At 44.4% G+C, this 13,222-nt stretch overlaps 2 protein-coding genes across 4 annotated transcripts in view; one reads left to right on the top strand and one right to left on the bottom strand.

Annotated features, from left to right (window-relative positions):
- LOC132905514 (beta-1,4-N-acetylgalactosaminyltransferase bre-4-like) overlaps positions 1 to 2,180 on the top strand; it is a 39,204-nt gene extending 37,024 nt beyond the window's left edge. For all 3 annotated transcript variants that reach the window (XM_060956892.1, XM_060956894.1, XM_060956893.1), the window contains 2 exons: positions 92 to 310; positions 390 to 2,180. In XM_060956892.1, the coding sequence (XP_060812875.1) occupies positions 92 to 310; positions 390 to 528 (358 nt within the window). In that variant the 3' untranslated portion in view covers positions 529 to 2,180. The remainder of the gene's footprint in view (positions 1 to 91; positions 311 to 389) is intronic.
- Positions 2,181 to 2,718: 538 nt separating this feature from the next.
- LOC132905527 (sperm flagellar protein 2-like) lies at positions 2,719 to 13,072 on the bottom strand. Its single transcript, XM_060956918.1, has 7 exons — positions 11,954 to 13,072; positions 11,348 to 11,667; positions 10,976 to 11,264; positions 9,243 to 10,889; positions 8,068 to 9,073; positions 4,459 to 4,701; positions 2,719 to 4,044 (listed from the first exon to the last, which is right to left on the bottom strand). The coding sequence occupies exons 1-7, from the start codon at positions 13,048 to 13,050 to the stop codon at positions 3,784 to 3,786; spliced, it is 4,863 nt and encodes a 1,620-aa protein (XP_060812901.1). The 5' UTR covers positions 13,051 to 13,072; the 3' UTR covers positions 2,719 to 3,783.
- Positions 13,073 to 13,222: the final 150 nt, after the last annotated feature.

Genomic DNA, 13,222 nt, shown 5'->3' with positions numbered 1-13,222 from the left:
CTAACATCGAATCAGATACCTTGCTTCATACGTTGCTACATATTTCAACTTTGGTTTCTTTCGTCACGCGTGTCATCGTTGTTCTGTACAGGCTACCATATGCCGATTTATTCGGCGGCGTGTCGGCGATGTCATGCGAGCAATTTCATCTGGTAAACGGTTTCAGCAACGTGTTCTGGGGTTGGGGCGGCGAGGACGACGACATGGCGAATCGAATCAAAGCGCACGGTCTTCATATCTCCCGATATCCAGCGAACGTGGCACGGTATAAGATGCTTACGCACAAGAAGGAGAAGGCTAATCCGAAAAGGTGAGCTGTCGATCGATTCGATCCGATATTCGCCTACAAATACCACCGCTTAATCTTTGAATTTCTTCGCCTTACGCAGATACGAGTATCTAAAGACGGGCAAGAAAAGATTCTCCACAGACGGACTGAGCAATCTTCAATACGAGCTGGTCGACAAACAGAAGCCAAAGTTGTACACGTGGCTTCTGATAAAGCTGACGCCTCCGCAACCTAGCTGATGGCTGTCTTGGATCGGATAGCGACCCGATCTGCTCGAGATCGCTTAAAGGGAATATTCTTTCGATCCAAACGCGAAATGTCGCGGAGTAGGAAACAAATTACGTTCCGACGACGTGTCGCGTTCTCAACGTAGCAAGGTAAATCTCTTAAAAAACGAAAGACGGAAAAGAAAAAAGGAAAAGAGGCGAAGACACTTTTTTATTGGGTTCGAGAAACATGGAATATCGAAAGAAGCCAGTGTTTCAGCCGCTTTAGGATACCAACGTGTTGGACGAGTTGTTTCTCCCGTGATTTTGTCGTCAACGGCGAATGGGAGAAACGTTGTTACGTGATATATTTTTATTCCTCGTATTTTTTTATCGCAACGATAGATTAAAGACCACGTAGAATGTAGCGTACGAGCTAACGTGCCAAAGGAGAGTGAGAATATATGTATGCGTGTGTGTATGCAAGTGTGTACGCGCTACCAAGAGTACGCGAGAAGGAAAGCGAGAAAACCGCGTAAAGAGAAACAGGAGTGGCAGCTGTGCCATCCTTTCCGGATCCCGCTACTATAGTTATATAGTACACATATGTGTATATGTACACTTTACACGTATGTATCGGTCTATATGCGTACGCGAGTACATACGTACGAACCATAGAAAGCTCGAGGCTTCTTCGACGGCAGGCCGAGTTTCCGGTTGTCCGTCGTGTATCCAGGACAGCTTTGTAAACGACCTTTCAGCCAGTGTCGTAGGTGGCTTCCTTCGAGTTACATACCTACCGCGAACACCTTCCCGCTAGTTTCTCCATTCGATAGGACAAACAGATCCTTTCCTTTGTTTTCGACAACCCGACGCAATTTCGTTTTAATCGTGCCTTGCGACTTCCTGCGTTACGCATCTATTGCATATTGCAAACTCGAATTTTCTCACAAGTTTTGTTTTTTACTAGAAATCCAAGAATTTCGGTACGATGGAAATAAAGTCTGTGTTATCGTCTTTACGATTCGTACGGCTTCATTAAGGTACTAACGAACGATTGATTTTCAGTGATCGTTCGGTGTCACAGCTTACGCGATTTCCAAAGAAATAATAAAATAGAAAAGATTGTCAGAACACTTGGATATTTACGTTTTCGATCGTTTGAAGGTAAAAAGAAGTGACGTAAACAACGGTCTCTAGCACGAAACACGGACAAAGCATATTTTTCTAAGATTCATGCGGAGCTGCGAGATTTCATTATTACGTTACGCTGGTTAATTGTGTCGCGAAAGGTTTATTTCCGCGTTAGGGGCTTGTGTAATCGTGTAGACGAACGTGCAACGGAAACGGTACTTAAGCGTATAACGTGAACTAATGTCGGAACCCCGCGTATTCGAGAGCACTCGTCGTTTATACACGTTTCCTCGAAACATGTTAAAAACCGTACACGCGTTTACATATACACGATACACGCATAAACACACATTTGCTACGATACCGCCAAGGCGATTCGCGCGCGCTGCTTGAAAACACGCGATCGCGTATGACGGACGAAGGAAGCGGTAGAAAAAATTTGATGAAAGAATTCCAGTAAATTTTCGTTCACCTGGAACGAAACTGGGACGTCGCGGTTGCGTTTTTTAAACGGAGCGTGCGGAATAAATGCGCGGGCGAAGAAATCAGAAGGAGAATGAAAAAAGTTTTCGGTCGAATCGAGACACACACAAATACATATCACGTGTAACGTAAAGTACGCGGTTGGATGGCGTCACACGACGTTCGATCGTTTGGGTTTCGATGCTTAAATCGTTAAGGATGAGAGTACGGGCTGTGAATAATGCACCTTCCTTGCGGCGACAAAAATCTCGCGGAACAGAATACGAGAACGAGCACGGTAGAATTACGCCAATAGGCAGACGTTTTGTGCGCGTCGCGCCGTTCCTGTTTGTAGAGTGAAACATTGGATACCGGGAGAACAGGTTTCGGAATCGAACACAGGCACACAAGTCCTCTGTACGCTCGGTATGCGCCTCGTTAATCGTTGTTCCTACCGATCGAATTTCAAACGGTGTTACTCGAGATGAGATCGATGTTGCTCGTTTTTCATGGCTATCGAGTGTCCAGCGTTCATCCTTCTACCGTGCTCTTGACTCTTACTGTTTCGAAGAAGCTCGTTAACATTAAACGCGAAGTTAACGTTTAAAGGAGAACGATACACGCGAGTCGAGACGATTCCGCTTTATTATAAGGATACTGTGTACAAGGCATTATCGAATAATCGATAATAGGTAACGATAAGAGGATAAGCAAGCGGAAGGTTGAAAGACGTCGAGAAACGTCAATGAGTTTAACCGATTCGTTGAAAACGAACGTCCTTTTTTATTATGATTATTATCATTATTGTTACTATTACTACTATTCTCGCTACTACTATTACTATTTACTACTACTACTGTTACAACAACAACAACAACTACTACTACTATTATGTACTGCTGTTGTTGCTGATACCACTATTACCACTATTACTACTATTACTATTACTACTGCGGCTGCTACCTACTATGTACTATTTTCTTTCTTGTTTCGATCGTTGTTCCTTCCGAACGATTCTCCGTTGTAACATTACGTTCACGCGCGTCTCGGATGACGATCGAGACAAGACGTTACAAGGAAAGGAATATTTTCGTAGATACGTTTCATCGACAAATACGAAAGAAATACAAATTTTGTTGGTTAAACGTTTAATCCGTACTCGGTTATACTCGTCTCGCGCAACTTTGTAAAAGGCACGACGATTGAAACGAAGGGAGTAGCGTAAGCAGATTTTAGCTATTTATACGAGGGTAATGAAGAATGCGGTGTGTAACATACGTACGATTATTCGTAATCCGTCGCTTATATCGAGAATAATTATTAAGGTATCATGGTATTAAGGTGCATATTCGCGAATGAACACGGATACGAGGACGTGGTTCGTCGATGTTAAATCGAAATAGAAACGACGAAATAAATAAGGCGTAGGAAAATATAACTTGTATCTTCGTGTACGTAATACACGATGTGTTTGCAGTTTATTTGGAAGATTAGAATTTTTCACAAGTTACGCTCGTGATGTATCGAAATAATAAATCCTGTTAAAGCTTCTCCTCGTACATCTCTCGGGTCTTTCTTCGACGATTCTTTTTAACGTTTTATCTCGTTTTGCCATTCTTTTGTTTCGTAATTATCGCATTTCAAACGTTTCAGAAAGTGGACATTTTTTCACAGAGATCTAACCACAAGACTTCACGTGTCTTGCCTTTCCCGCAAGATTTCCTGAACCATGTTCTCCATGTTCTTGACCGTAAATTTCGAGGCTGTACTTAAGAATTGTATCATAAAATCGTGATTTAAAAGTCGATGCGCCAAAACGATGTCCTTCTCGTCATTCAGATCCACGTCTCTCAATTCTTCGTATATCGAAGCTAGCTTTTCAGGGAAACTCCTGCACTTGCCGATAAGTTCCGAGTGTAACACGTTCCATGACAATGCAGCTGCCAGCACGGTCTGAAACGAATCGAGCAAAAGAATGAAACTGACCGGACGAACGTGAGTATTTCGATACACCGAAAGTACGGTGGCGAGCTATAAACGGGGAAAGCCGTTTTTGTATTTACAGTGCTTCAAAGTACAAGAAAAATATGTTTAAATTCGATATTTTGTAAAAATGTAATATAATATATCGTAGTACAATCGAAAAGCTTCCCGAAGAGAAGATCTACAGGTCCATGATAGACATGCAGTCCGAGGCACCTATTATTGTCTGAATTTCAGACGCAATTGACTCTATTTTTATTATGTTTCACGATCTCCTTCCAGGAAGCTGTTCCATTAGTTGAATTTATCAACAACTATTTCCCTACTTATATACTCGTCGCTGTACAAAATAAAAAACTGCAATTGCTTTCAAAAGTTCCTTACAAGGCAAATATCAAGAGTAAGCCAATAAATGACCACTTCGTCGTCCACCATGAAACATTTCTGCATACTCTCAGCTGATATATGTTCGTCGACAGCGAACGATTCGAGCGTTGCCACACTCTCAGGTAGGATCGGTTCACCAAAAAATTTCAACGTGCTCGTTTCCTCCAGTTCCTGGTCCGAATCTCGATCGATTCTTCTTTGCACCTGATACATCAGGTACTCCAGGATCGCCTTTGCAACCTGAAACGTATCGTACTCGTAGATACTCCAAAACTATTTGAATAATACGTATTCTAATACAGAAAATTGGGTAACTCGAAAGTTGGAAAAATTCTGGATCTGTGGCTACGAGCAAAGTATATCATCCGGAATGCAACCCTATCTTTTTCTTGCCATAATTCGGTCTTAAAAAGTGAGATTATCTGTTGGAAAACATTTCCAAATTTTCTTTTACGTGAGATATCTCAAAAAACGATAAAAACTGTCTAAAAAATGATTGAATAAAATTTCACTCGCATAACCATTCCTTGAAAGGAATTCTTTCAATGTATGTGTTAAAATACCTCTGGATATCTCTTTATTAATAAAAACTGTTACTGTACACGAGCGCTGTTTAATTTAATAGTAATTATTTTCAAATAAATGAATTTAAAACAAGCGTTACGTCGCACGAGATGGTCCGTGCGACGTCCCTCACGGTCTGGCCTCCAAGACCCACACATCGTTACACTGACCCGCGATAAACCCAAGGAACCACCATAAACCGAATCTTTTTAGCTTAATTTCTATTCATATAAGTATCTTCGGTTTATGGATGGTCCTTAAAACAGTCCTTAGGTTTATTGCACGCTCTTACTAATTACGGAGAAAGCGGATGTTTGTCCAGCGAAATGGCAGGTTTTTCGCATGAACAAGGACACCCATGAGCCACATCCGCAGGAGACTTTCTCCTCGTATTTTATTTATTAACATTGGCTATAACCAATGGGCATCGCGGATCGTTACCCTCGCTTTTCTACCGAAAAGTGTGAACAACGAATCCGCGTTCTTAGTTCAAAAAGGTACATCCACACCGAGCTTTCCTCCTTAATAGTACGAGACGGGTCTATTACTGTTCTACAAATCTTCGAGCAGTCAAGTCAACTACTGTTCTTCTAAACTTTGAATAGTCAAATATTGTTCTTCGACATATCAAATCGAGTCAAACACTGTTCGGGCAGTCAACTACTGTTCTTCTAAATATTCGAGTAGTCAACTACTGTACTTGCCATCACGACGAAGTCAATCAACTCCAGATCCAATAACAGGATATCGTCATCGCTACGATCTACGCGACAACAAGTGTTATAAGTTATTGTAAATATGTATATTATAGAACTGTAGACTACAGTTTTATTACATAACAAACACCCCTATTATCCCACAAGAAATAGGGGGATCGACCTGTTCGTAGTGTCGATTATTATAATCGTATTATTATAATCGTCTCCCCGCGACTGGACGAAAAAACAATAAGAATAAATTATTTGGTATCGTGTCCTCAAATCGGTTCGCTAAAGAAACCTGCTAAACAGAACATCAAATCTGATAATAATTGGTTCATTTGATTGAAAAAAATGTAACGCGTAAGAATGATGATTCTAAAAAGGGTGGGGGTAACTCGAAGACTATGGACTTTTTTTAATTTTTCTTACGCGACTCAGTACACACAATGAAACGATACAATTTCTGTTTAAGCTTGTTTTTAGGTATCTTCCACCGATTTCGAGACATTTCACGAGAAAGAAAATTTTGAATTTCTTTCGAGAGATGATTTCATTCTTAAAATCGAATTACGACAGGAAAAAAATAAGGTTTTATTATATAAAGAATGACATATTTTAATTGTACCCAAAGTTTCAGAATTTTTCAAATTTCCAGGTTGTCTAACTGTTTTTTCGTCCAGTCGCGGGGAGACGCGATCGCGTTGAAGCGCGTCAACGGGAGTCGTAAATTCCCGTTACGATTATACTAATCGACAACACGAGCAGGTCGATCCCCTTATTTCTTGTGGGATAATAGAGGTGTTTGTTATGTAATAAAACTCTAGTCTACAGTTCTATAATATATATATTTACAATAACTTACAACACTTGCTACGTAGACAGGAGTTGATTGACTTCGTCGTGACGGAAAGTACAATAGTTGATTACTTGAATGTTTAGTTGATGTGACTGCCCGATCAGTGTTTAACTAGATTTGATATGTTGAAGAACGAGGTTTGATTCGACTACCCGAAGATAAGAAGAACAGTTTTCTTGAGTTAACTTGAATACTCGACGATTTGAAGATCAGGAGTTGACCTGACTGCTCGGAGATTGTTAGAACAGTTTGACTTGACTGTCCGAGGATTAATAGAACAGTAACAGACCCGTCTCGTACTATTAAGGAGGAAAGCTCGATGTGAGTGTGCTCTTTTTGAACTAAGAACGCGGATTCGTTGTTCACACTTTTCGGTAGAAAAGCGAGGGTAACGATTCGCGATGCCCATTGGTTATAGCCAATGTTAATAAATAAAACACGAGGAGAAAGTCTCCTGCGGATGTGGCTCATGGGTGTCCTTGTTCCTGGGAAAAACCTGCCATTTCACTGGACAAACATCCGCTTTCTCCGTGATTAGTAAGAGCGTGCAATAAACCTAAGGACTGTTCTAAGGACCATCCGTAAACCGAAGATACTTATATGAATAGAGATTAAGCTAAACAGATTCGGTTTATGGTGGTTCCTTGGGTTTATCGCGAGTCAGTGTAACGAAGTGTAGGCCTTGGCGGCCAGACCGTAACCTTCCACCGAAGAGTCCTGTTTTGCGGCCAAGTTTCAGGACAAAAATACAACACAAACGAGAATACACAAAAGCCCCGCTCCCCTGCGACTAAAATCCAAAAAACTAAAATAAACACAAAAACCGAAAAATCACGACACACAATATAGCATGGCTACGTCGTACCGACGCGTATCGGTACCTTTGCCTAACTCACTATACTCAAATTCATTGTTTATTGTGAATCTCAAAAATGTATAAAAAAAAACAAATCTTGGCAAAATAAACGATTTAAAAAAAGGACTAACAATGCAAGGATTAGGTCATCCTAAAAGCTTCTTTCGTTTTATAAGAAAATAATGGATGCACATTTTCCGTTTTATATTATTTTGCCGAATTACGTATGGCCCATTTTGTTCTGTCAAAATAAAGATCACAAAGTTCGACTGGAACCCCGCTGGGGGTAGCCGCCCACATGCTATATTTATTTTTTTATTTTTATTTTTTTTTTCTTCACCAACAAGATATAACACTTTACCAAATGTCCATAAGAACAAATTGTAAAATAACCAAAATAAAATAAAAAAAAAAAAAGTTCGACAGATTAGGTTTCATGTTTGTATAAAGATGCGTCGTTGTAAAAGACGTGTCTGTAAAAGACACTTTTCGGACGACCTGATATAAATACGCTTTACGATCATGTAGACCTGCAGGAGTAACGATGGTTGAGGGAACCATAAATTTGGAAAAATTAGTTTCGTAACTAGGATCGAGCTAATTGGAAGGTAATTATTTGTGACACCTACCTCGAGAGGTCGGTCAGAAGACGGTTGTCGGGCCTCTCGAGCCAGTCGCTTCCGCTCTAAAAGTTCCTCGACGTATCTTTCGCCCTCGTGCATATCGGTACAGACACGGTTGCCTAGAGCCAAGGCCAGCGCCTTTGCAAATCCGTCTCGCGGAGTTTCGTCCTTGCAGAAAGCCAACAGCAGCGCGGTATAGTTAACCGAGTATCGATCTGTCATGTACATCCGGCCCAGCAGTTCTTTTGCCAACATTCGCCTGAGCGTTTCTTCGGGACTCAAGCAACGCAGCAACGACACGTCGACTTGCGAGGCGGGTCGGCTCGCTCGCATGGAGAAGGTCACGTCAGTGTCCAATTGGTACAGTTCCTCCTCGTGCAGGTCCTCTGAACATTTTCGAAACTCGTCAAGACGAAGCTGCTGTACATTGGCACAAGCGTCCGTGCATTCGAGGAACCACAGCGACGTTCGACCGTACTGAGCTACAGTCACCACTTCTCTCAACTCGGGATCCTGAATCCTAAAGCGATCCCTGGCTATTAACGTTTCTTGACAGTTCGGAATGGGAAGGTCCATCGCGCAAACGAGAAATTCTCGCCAATCGACGTATTCCACGGAACCGGAAAATCTAGCAAGCAATTTAGAAATTTCGCCCAGTCGAAGCTGGTACCAAGAACATGGCAACAACATTGACTCTCCCTCTTCCTGACCGTGACTCGCTAAATCTTGAAAGATATAAACCAGGCTGCGCTCGCATATCATTCCACTTGGCGCGACTCGTTTAAATATCTCCATCAAGCGCGCGAGGCTGGCTATTCGGAATCGGGAGGACGACGCGATCTCTTCCACGCGCTTCGGCTTCTCCGGTTCCACTTCCATCACGTACACGTTCGATCGGACGACGAACCGGTCACCCTCTAGTAGCAGCTCCGTCTCCAGCACTCTACTCTCCTCGATCGCGAAACAGAACACATTCGCCATGTCGTTCACGCTCTTCATCTCCCGCCAATATCTGTGCGATCGTAAACGATGAAAGCGGTAACGGAGTGAGCGCACAAGAACGACGATCGACAGGCGCCATTCTTATGTCAACTTTCAGTTAAACAGCGGCGAAAATTTCGACAAAATAATCGACATAAGAATTAAAGGAGCAAGTAACTATGAAACCACGGATGATTAACCTGTCTACGATGGCATCGTAAATGCCGTGGAAGGTCCTTTGCAACGTCCCCAACAAGAAAGCGACATCCAGTCGAGCCACGTTCACTATCGAGTCCAGTTTCTCGCGAACTCTTTCTATCTCGTAGGTAATGGCGTAACGCCATTCCAAAATTAGATCTTGACCCCTCGATGCCATTTTCCCAATGATCGAATCGGACGAATCGGTCGAAAAGTCTTTGCTCTTGGGAATTGCCATCTGTTCTCTTCTAATCGCTTCGTTGCCAGCCGCGAACAACGTTTCCACCATACTTTTCACATATAGAACGTTTTCTACGATTCTCGTAAACAGACTGATGTTCTCCGTGTTGTCGATAGTTTTCTGTCTGTCGACAAACGCGTCGTTGATCTCCATTCGAAGAGATTCGCGTTCGAGGGCAGGTGGAGCGGCGGCGTACGTTATCGTCGACCGTCTGTCTTTGGTTTTCAGTCTTCCTCTTTCCTTTCGATCGGGCGATTTTTCGACAAAATTCGAAGGTTCAAACGGTGGCTGCTCTTGGAAATTCCGCTGTTCGTTGCCATCGTCGGCGTCGTTTCCCCCGTTGTTCGCCTTAATTTCGATTTTATTCAGAACAACCTTCGAAACGCCGATTTCTCGCAGCGGCCTTTTCATCATTCCGAAATAGTAATCTTGGAGCAAACTTATCGTGTCGACGCATCGGTCGATCTCCGCTTGAACGATGCTGATGTACGTGTTGAACAGAACTACCGCCTCGTAAACAGCCCACTGGTCGTTGACGAACCGCCTCCGTTCCTCTTCAGCTTCGCGTCTTCTCCGATCGCAAATTTCCCAAAGTTCCGTTTGAAAATCTGCCACGCGACGATGCAACTCGCACTTGACGTCCGCGTCGTTCCGCGCGTCTTCGTCGATCGCGTTGAACGCCTGATGAAATCGGTGCAGCAGGTCCTGCTTGTTATCAGGTCGTTTAACAAACTCCAACGCGTTTCTCGTTATGAAATCTGCATATGGAACGATACTGGACACGTGAATGCTCTTAAGGAGGAGCAATTCCTTTATTTCTTCCACGTAGATCTCTTCCAAGCCCTCCCACAGTCTTGCCAGATTTTCCAGCAACGCGGAAGGCAAAGGAAGGTCGACCCATTGCCAATTGGGTTCACCAGGTCTGGCTGGTCGCGATTCGAACTCCATCTGGAAATCGTCGGATACGAGATCTTGCTTCGCCTCCTCTTCCATGGCGTCGTCGTCCACGTCGGACTCGAGTTGCGCGTACTCCTCCTCGGTTACCAGCCGTCGAACGACGGCCTCCTTCAAGGTCGCGCCACGTTTCGTCTCTCGCTCGAACATATTCAACGCATCGCCGAATAATTCCTCGGAAGGTTTCCTCTGCAACGGGTCGCCTATCATAAGTCTGGCCAATTTCTTCAAAGTTGCCAAGTCGAAGGTGGAATAGTAGAGAATGCGAGCGATCTTGCGAGACGCGTAAAATTTGTCGATCGACGGCGAGTCCTCCTTCAGCGTTTCGTAAGTTCGAACTCCTATTTCGAAGTATTTTGGTTGTTGCTTCACTCGAACGAAGAGCGTGGCGAATGTACGACTCGCGGGTTCGGCGTGTAACTCCACGCCCGGATCATGTATCAGCCTTGACTGTCTGTAAAATCGATGGAAAAATGACGGAGTTTAGAAACGCGCAGTGTCCTTGGCGAGATTTTCCATTTACGATTTGTTTCTAATTGCCTGTTTAACGAGTGTGGGTCGGACTTGTCCTCGAAGACGATTCGCGGAGTCACAGTCTCGATGTCCTCCATGGTAATGTCGTCGAAATCGAGCAACTTTGGGTCGGGAGGTGGGGCCGAGCCCGTCATCGCTGTCTCCAGTCGCGACATTTGCTCGTAAGTGTTGGGATAATCGAGCAGAACCCAACCTTTCGCGTTCACCAAGCTCTTCAAGTACTCGATCAAGATCTTGGTCGCGAGATCGTCCGTGATCGGTTCGCCCAACGTTAGAAATTCATAGGCCCACTTACCTGCGTGCATGCGAGGATTCGAGAATCGCGAATCTCTCAGTGCAAAGGAAAAGGGAGTTTGAAAGATTGGATCGAGTGCCTACCAATGTACGCGGTATCGGTCAACACGGGATCTAAATCGTCGTACGGTATGTTCCTCGGAGTTTGCGTTTGCTTATCGCGAGTGTTCGATTCTTCCTCCATCTCTGACTTGGCCGAAAGGGATAACTTTCTCTCGCCGATCATGCCTTTCCTCGTTATCGTTTCCGGCGAGGAAGTTGCCCATTTCGAATCTTTACCGAGTCTATCCATCCTGGCGTACGAGATTTGCCCTTTTTCGCTCTCCAGTTTCCGAATGACGTCTGCCGTCGCAGCCATTATATTTGAATCGATATACTCCACATCGGACATCTCCTGCTTATACCTGTCAACGACCACGTGTTGTTTAGGTCGTCGGTAGCAGTTACGCGGTAGAGCAGAATTTCGCCCGAGTACTTGGACCGCGTGTGACTAGCGTAAACACGAGTGAGAGTGCGCGAATGCCCGATGATAGGAAAAGTACTAAAAGTCTAAGAATCTCACATCGATCGAGAAGCATACGGTACAACGAAGCAACAACTCTCGACGCGTGTATTCGTCGTAACGTGATATAGCGAATGATTAGGCGAAGCAGTACTTTGTACCCATCCATCAAAAAACGTCTAACGTACCGTTCGAGACAATAATTAATCGCGTCTTCCATTCTCACAGTCCGAATAGCAGATCGATCGAGCAGCGCTCGAATCAATTCGTAAACCGTGGGATTTCCTATCCCGAGAACGATCGTCACGTTCTTGAATTTCTGTAGCAAGGTTTGAGATCGGTCCACGGGATGAGCGTGAAGGTGGTCGAGAAGTCGATGCACGATGTGTCCAAGCACCGCGCGTCCCAGTTTCACGAGATCTTGCAATTCTTCGGCCAGCTCCGGCAACGACTCGTTCCAAGGTGGGTTGGTTTCCAAATAATCGTCGAGCAGAGCATCTCGCAGAAAATCCACCTTGTCCACCTTCATCCACGTGTCCGATTTCAGTAACATTTCGAGCTCCTGCTCCGAGGATTGTTTGCGTTTTCCATCGTAAGGTACTTCTTCGTCGAAGATGGGCTGCGACTTGAGAAACAGCATCTTCCATTCGCTGAGAAGAACGAGCGGTACAAAACCGTCGTTCACTCGTCGGTGGTCAGCCACGTTCAACGCGATGCTCGCCAAGTCGTCGACGATGTCTCGGCAAAATCGCCAGTGCTTCTCCCGTATCTTTCGTATCTTTTCCATCAAAAGCCTTCGGCGCAATTCGCACATTCTTCGGCATTCGATTTCGATGTCTTTCTGTCGCTTGCTCACCAGATCCTGAGCTCTTTCGTAGCTCGCGCGGTGCTCCACCTCGTTTGCTTCTACGGTTATGTCCTCGACGACCTTCTGATTTTCAGCCATTATATTCTTCTGCTCGCGCACCTCGCACAATTTCGTCACGATCTGCTTCTCGTATCTCGACTGATCCAACACTCGCTTCGCGATTTCTTCGTCGAACGTTCTTTCCTGTTTCTCCGCCACTCTCTCCCACAATTCCGAGAGCAGCGTTTTCTGCATCTTCGATTTCAGAGCGATGGCAGTTGCCGTACGCTTGCTGCGATTCTTTAACCACTCGACGTACACTCTGGCCATTTCTGGATCATCCGCGATCGCTCTCACCTCCGCAGCCTCTTTCTCTTCTTCTTCTCTCTCGTCTCTTCTCCTTTGTCTTTCCCGTTCGACTTCTTCTTCCACTTCCATTCCTTTGTCCCTTGGCTCGTCTTCTTTGCCCGACTTCTTGCGAACCCGGTGCTGATAAGCAAACCGGTCCAATTCCTCGCTATGCTCCTGTCTAATGTCTAGCAACGTTTTCGTACTCTAAACGCACAGAGGCGAAAGATAACTCGTATGACAAGACGGTGTACGATGCATA

This window comes from Bombus pascuorum, chromosome 3 (assembly GCF_905332965.1).
Source record: "Bombus pascuorum chromosome 3, iyBomPasc1.1, whole genome shotgun sequence".
Classification (NCBI taxonomy): domain Eukaryota; kingdom Metazoa; phylum Arthropoda; class Insecta; order Hymenoptera; family Apidae; genus Bombus; species Bombus pascuorum.
This window is presented reverse-complemented; position numbering and strand designations above follow the sequence as displayed.

What these genes read in the sequence shown, in the direction of transcription:
- LOC132905527 (XM_060956918.1), bottom strand. Translation starts at nt 13,050, where the DNA reads ATGGAAGTGGAAGAAGAAGTCGAACGGGAAAGACAAAGGAGAAGAGAC. An exon ending in ATTAATTATTGTCTCGAACG is followed by an intron (nt 11,668 to 11,953) that starts GTACGTTAGACG and finishes GGTCGTTGACAG; the next exon opens with GTATAAGCAGGAGATGTCCG. An exon ending in GACCCACACTCGTTAAACAG is followed by an intron (nt 10,890 to 10,975) that starts GCAATTAGAAAC and finishes TCGATTTTACAG; the next exon opens with ACAGTCAAGGCTGATACATG.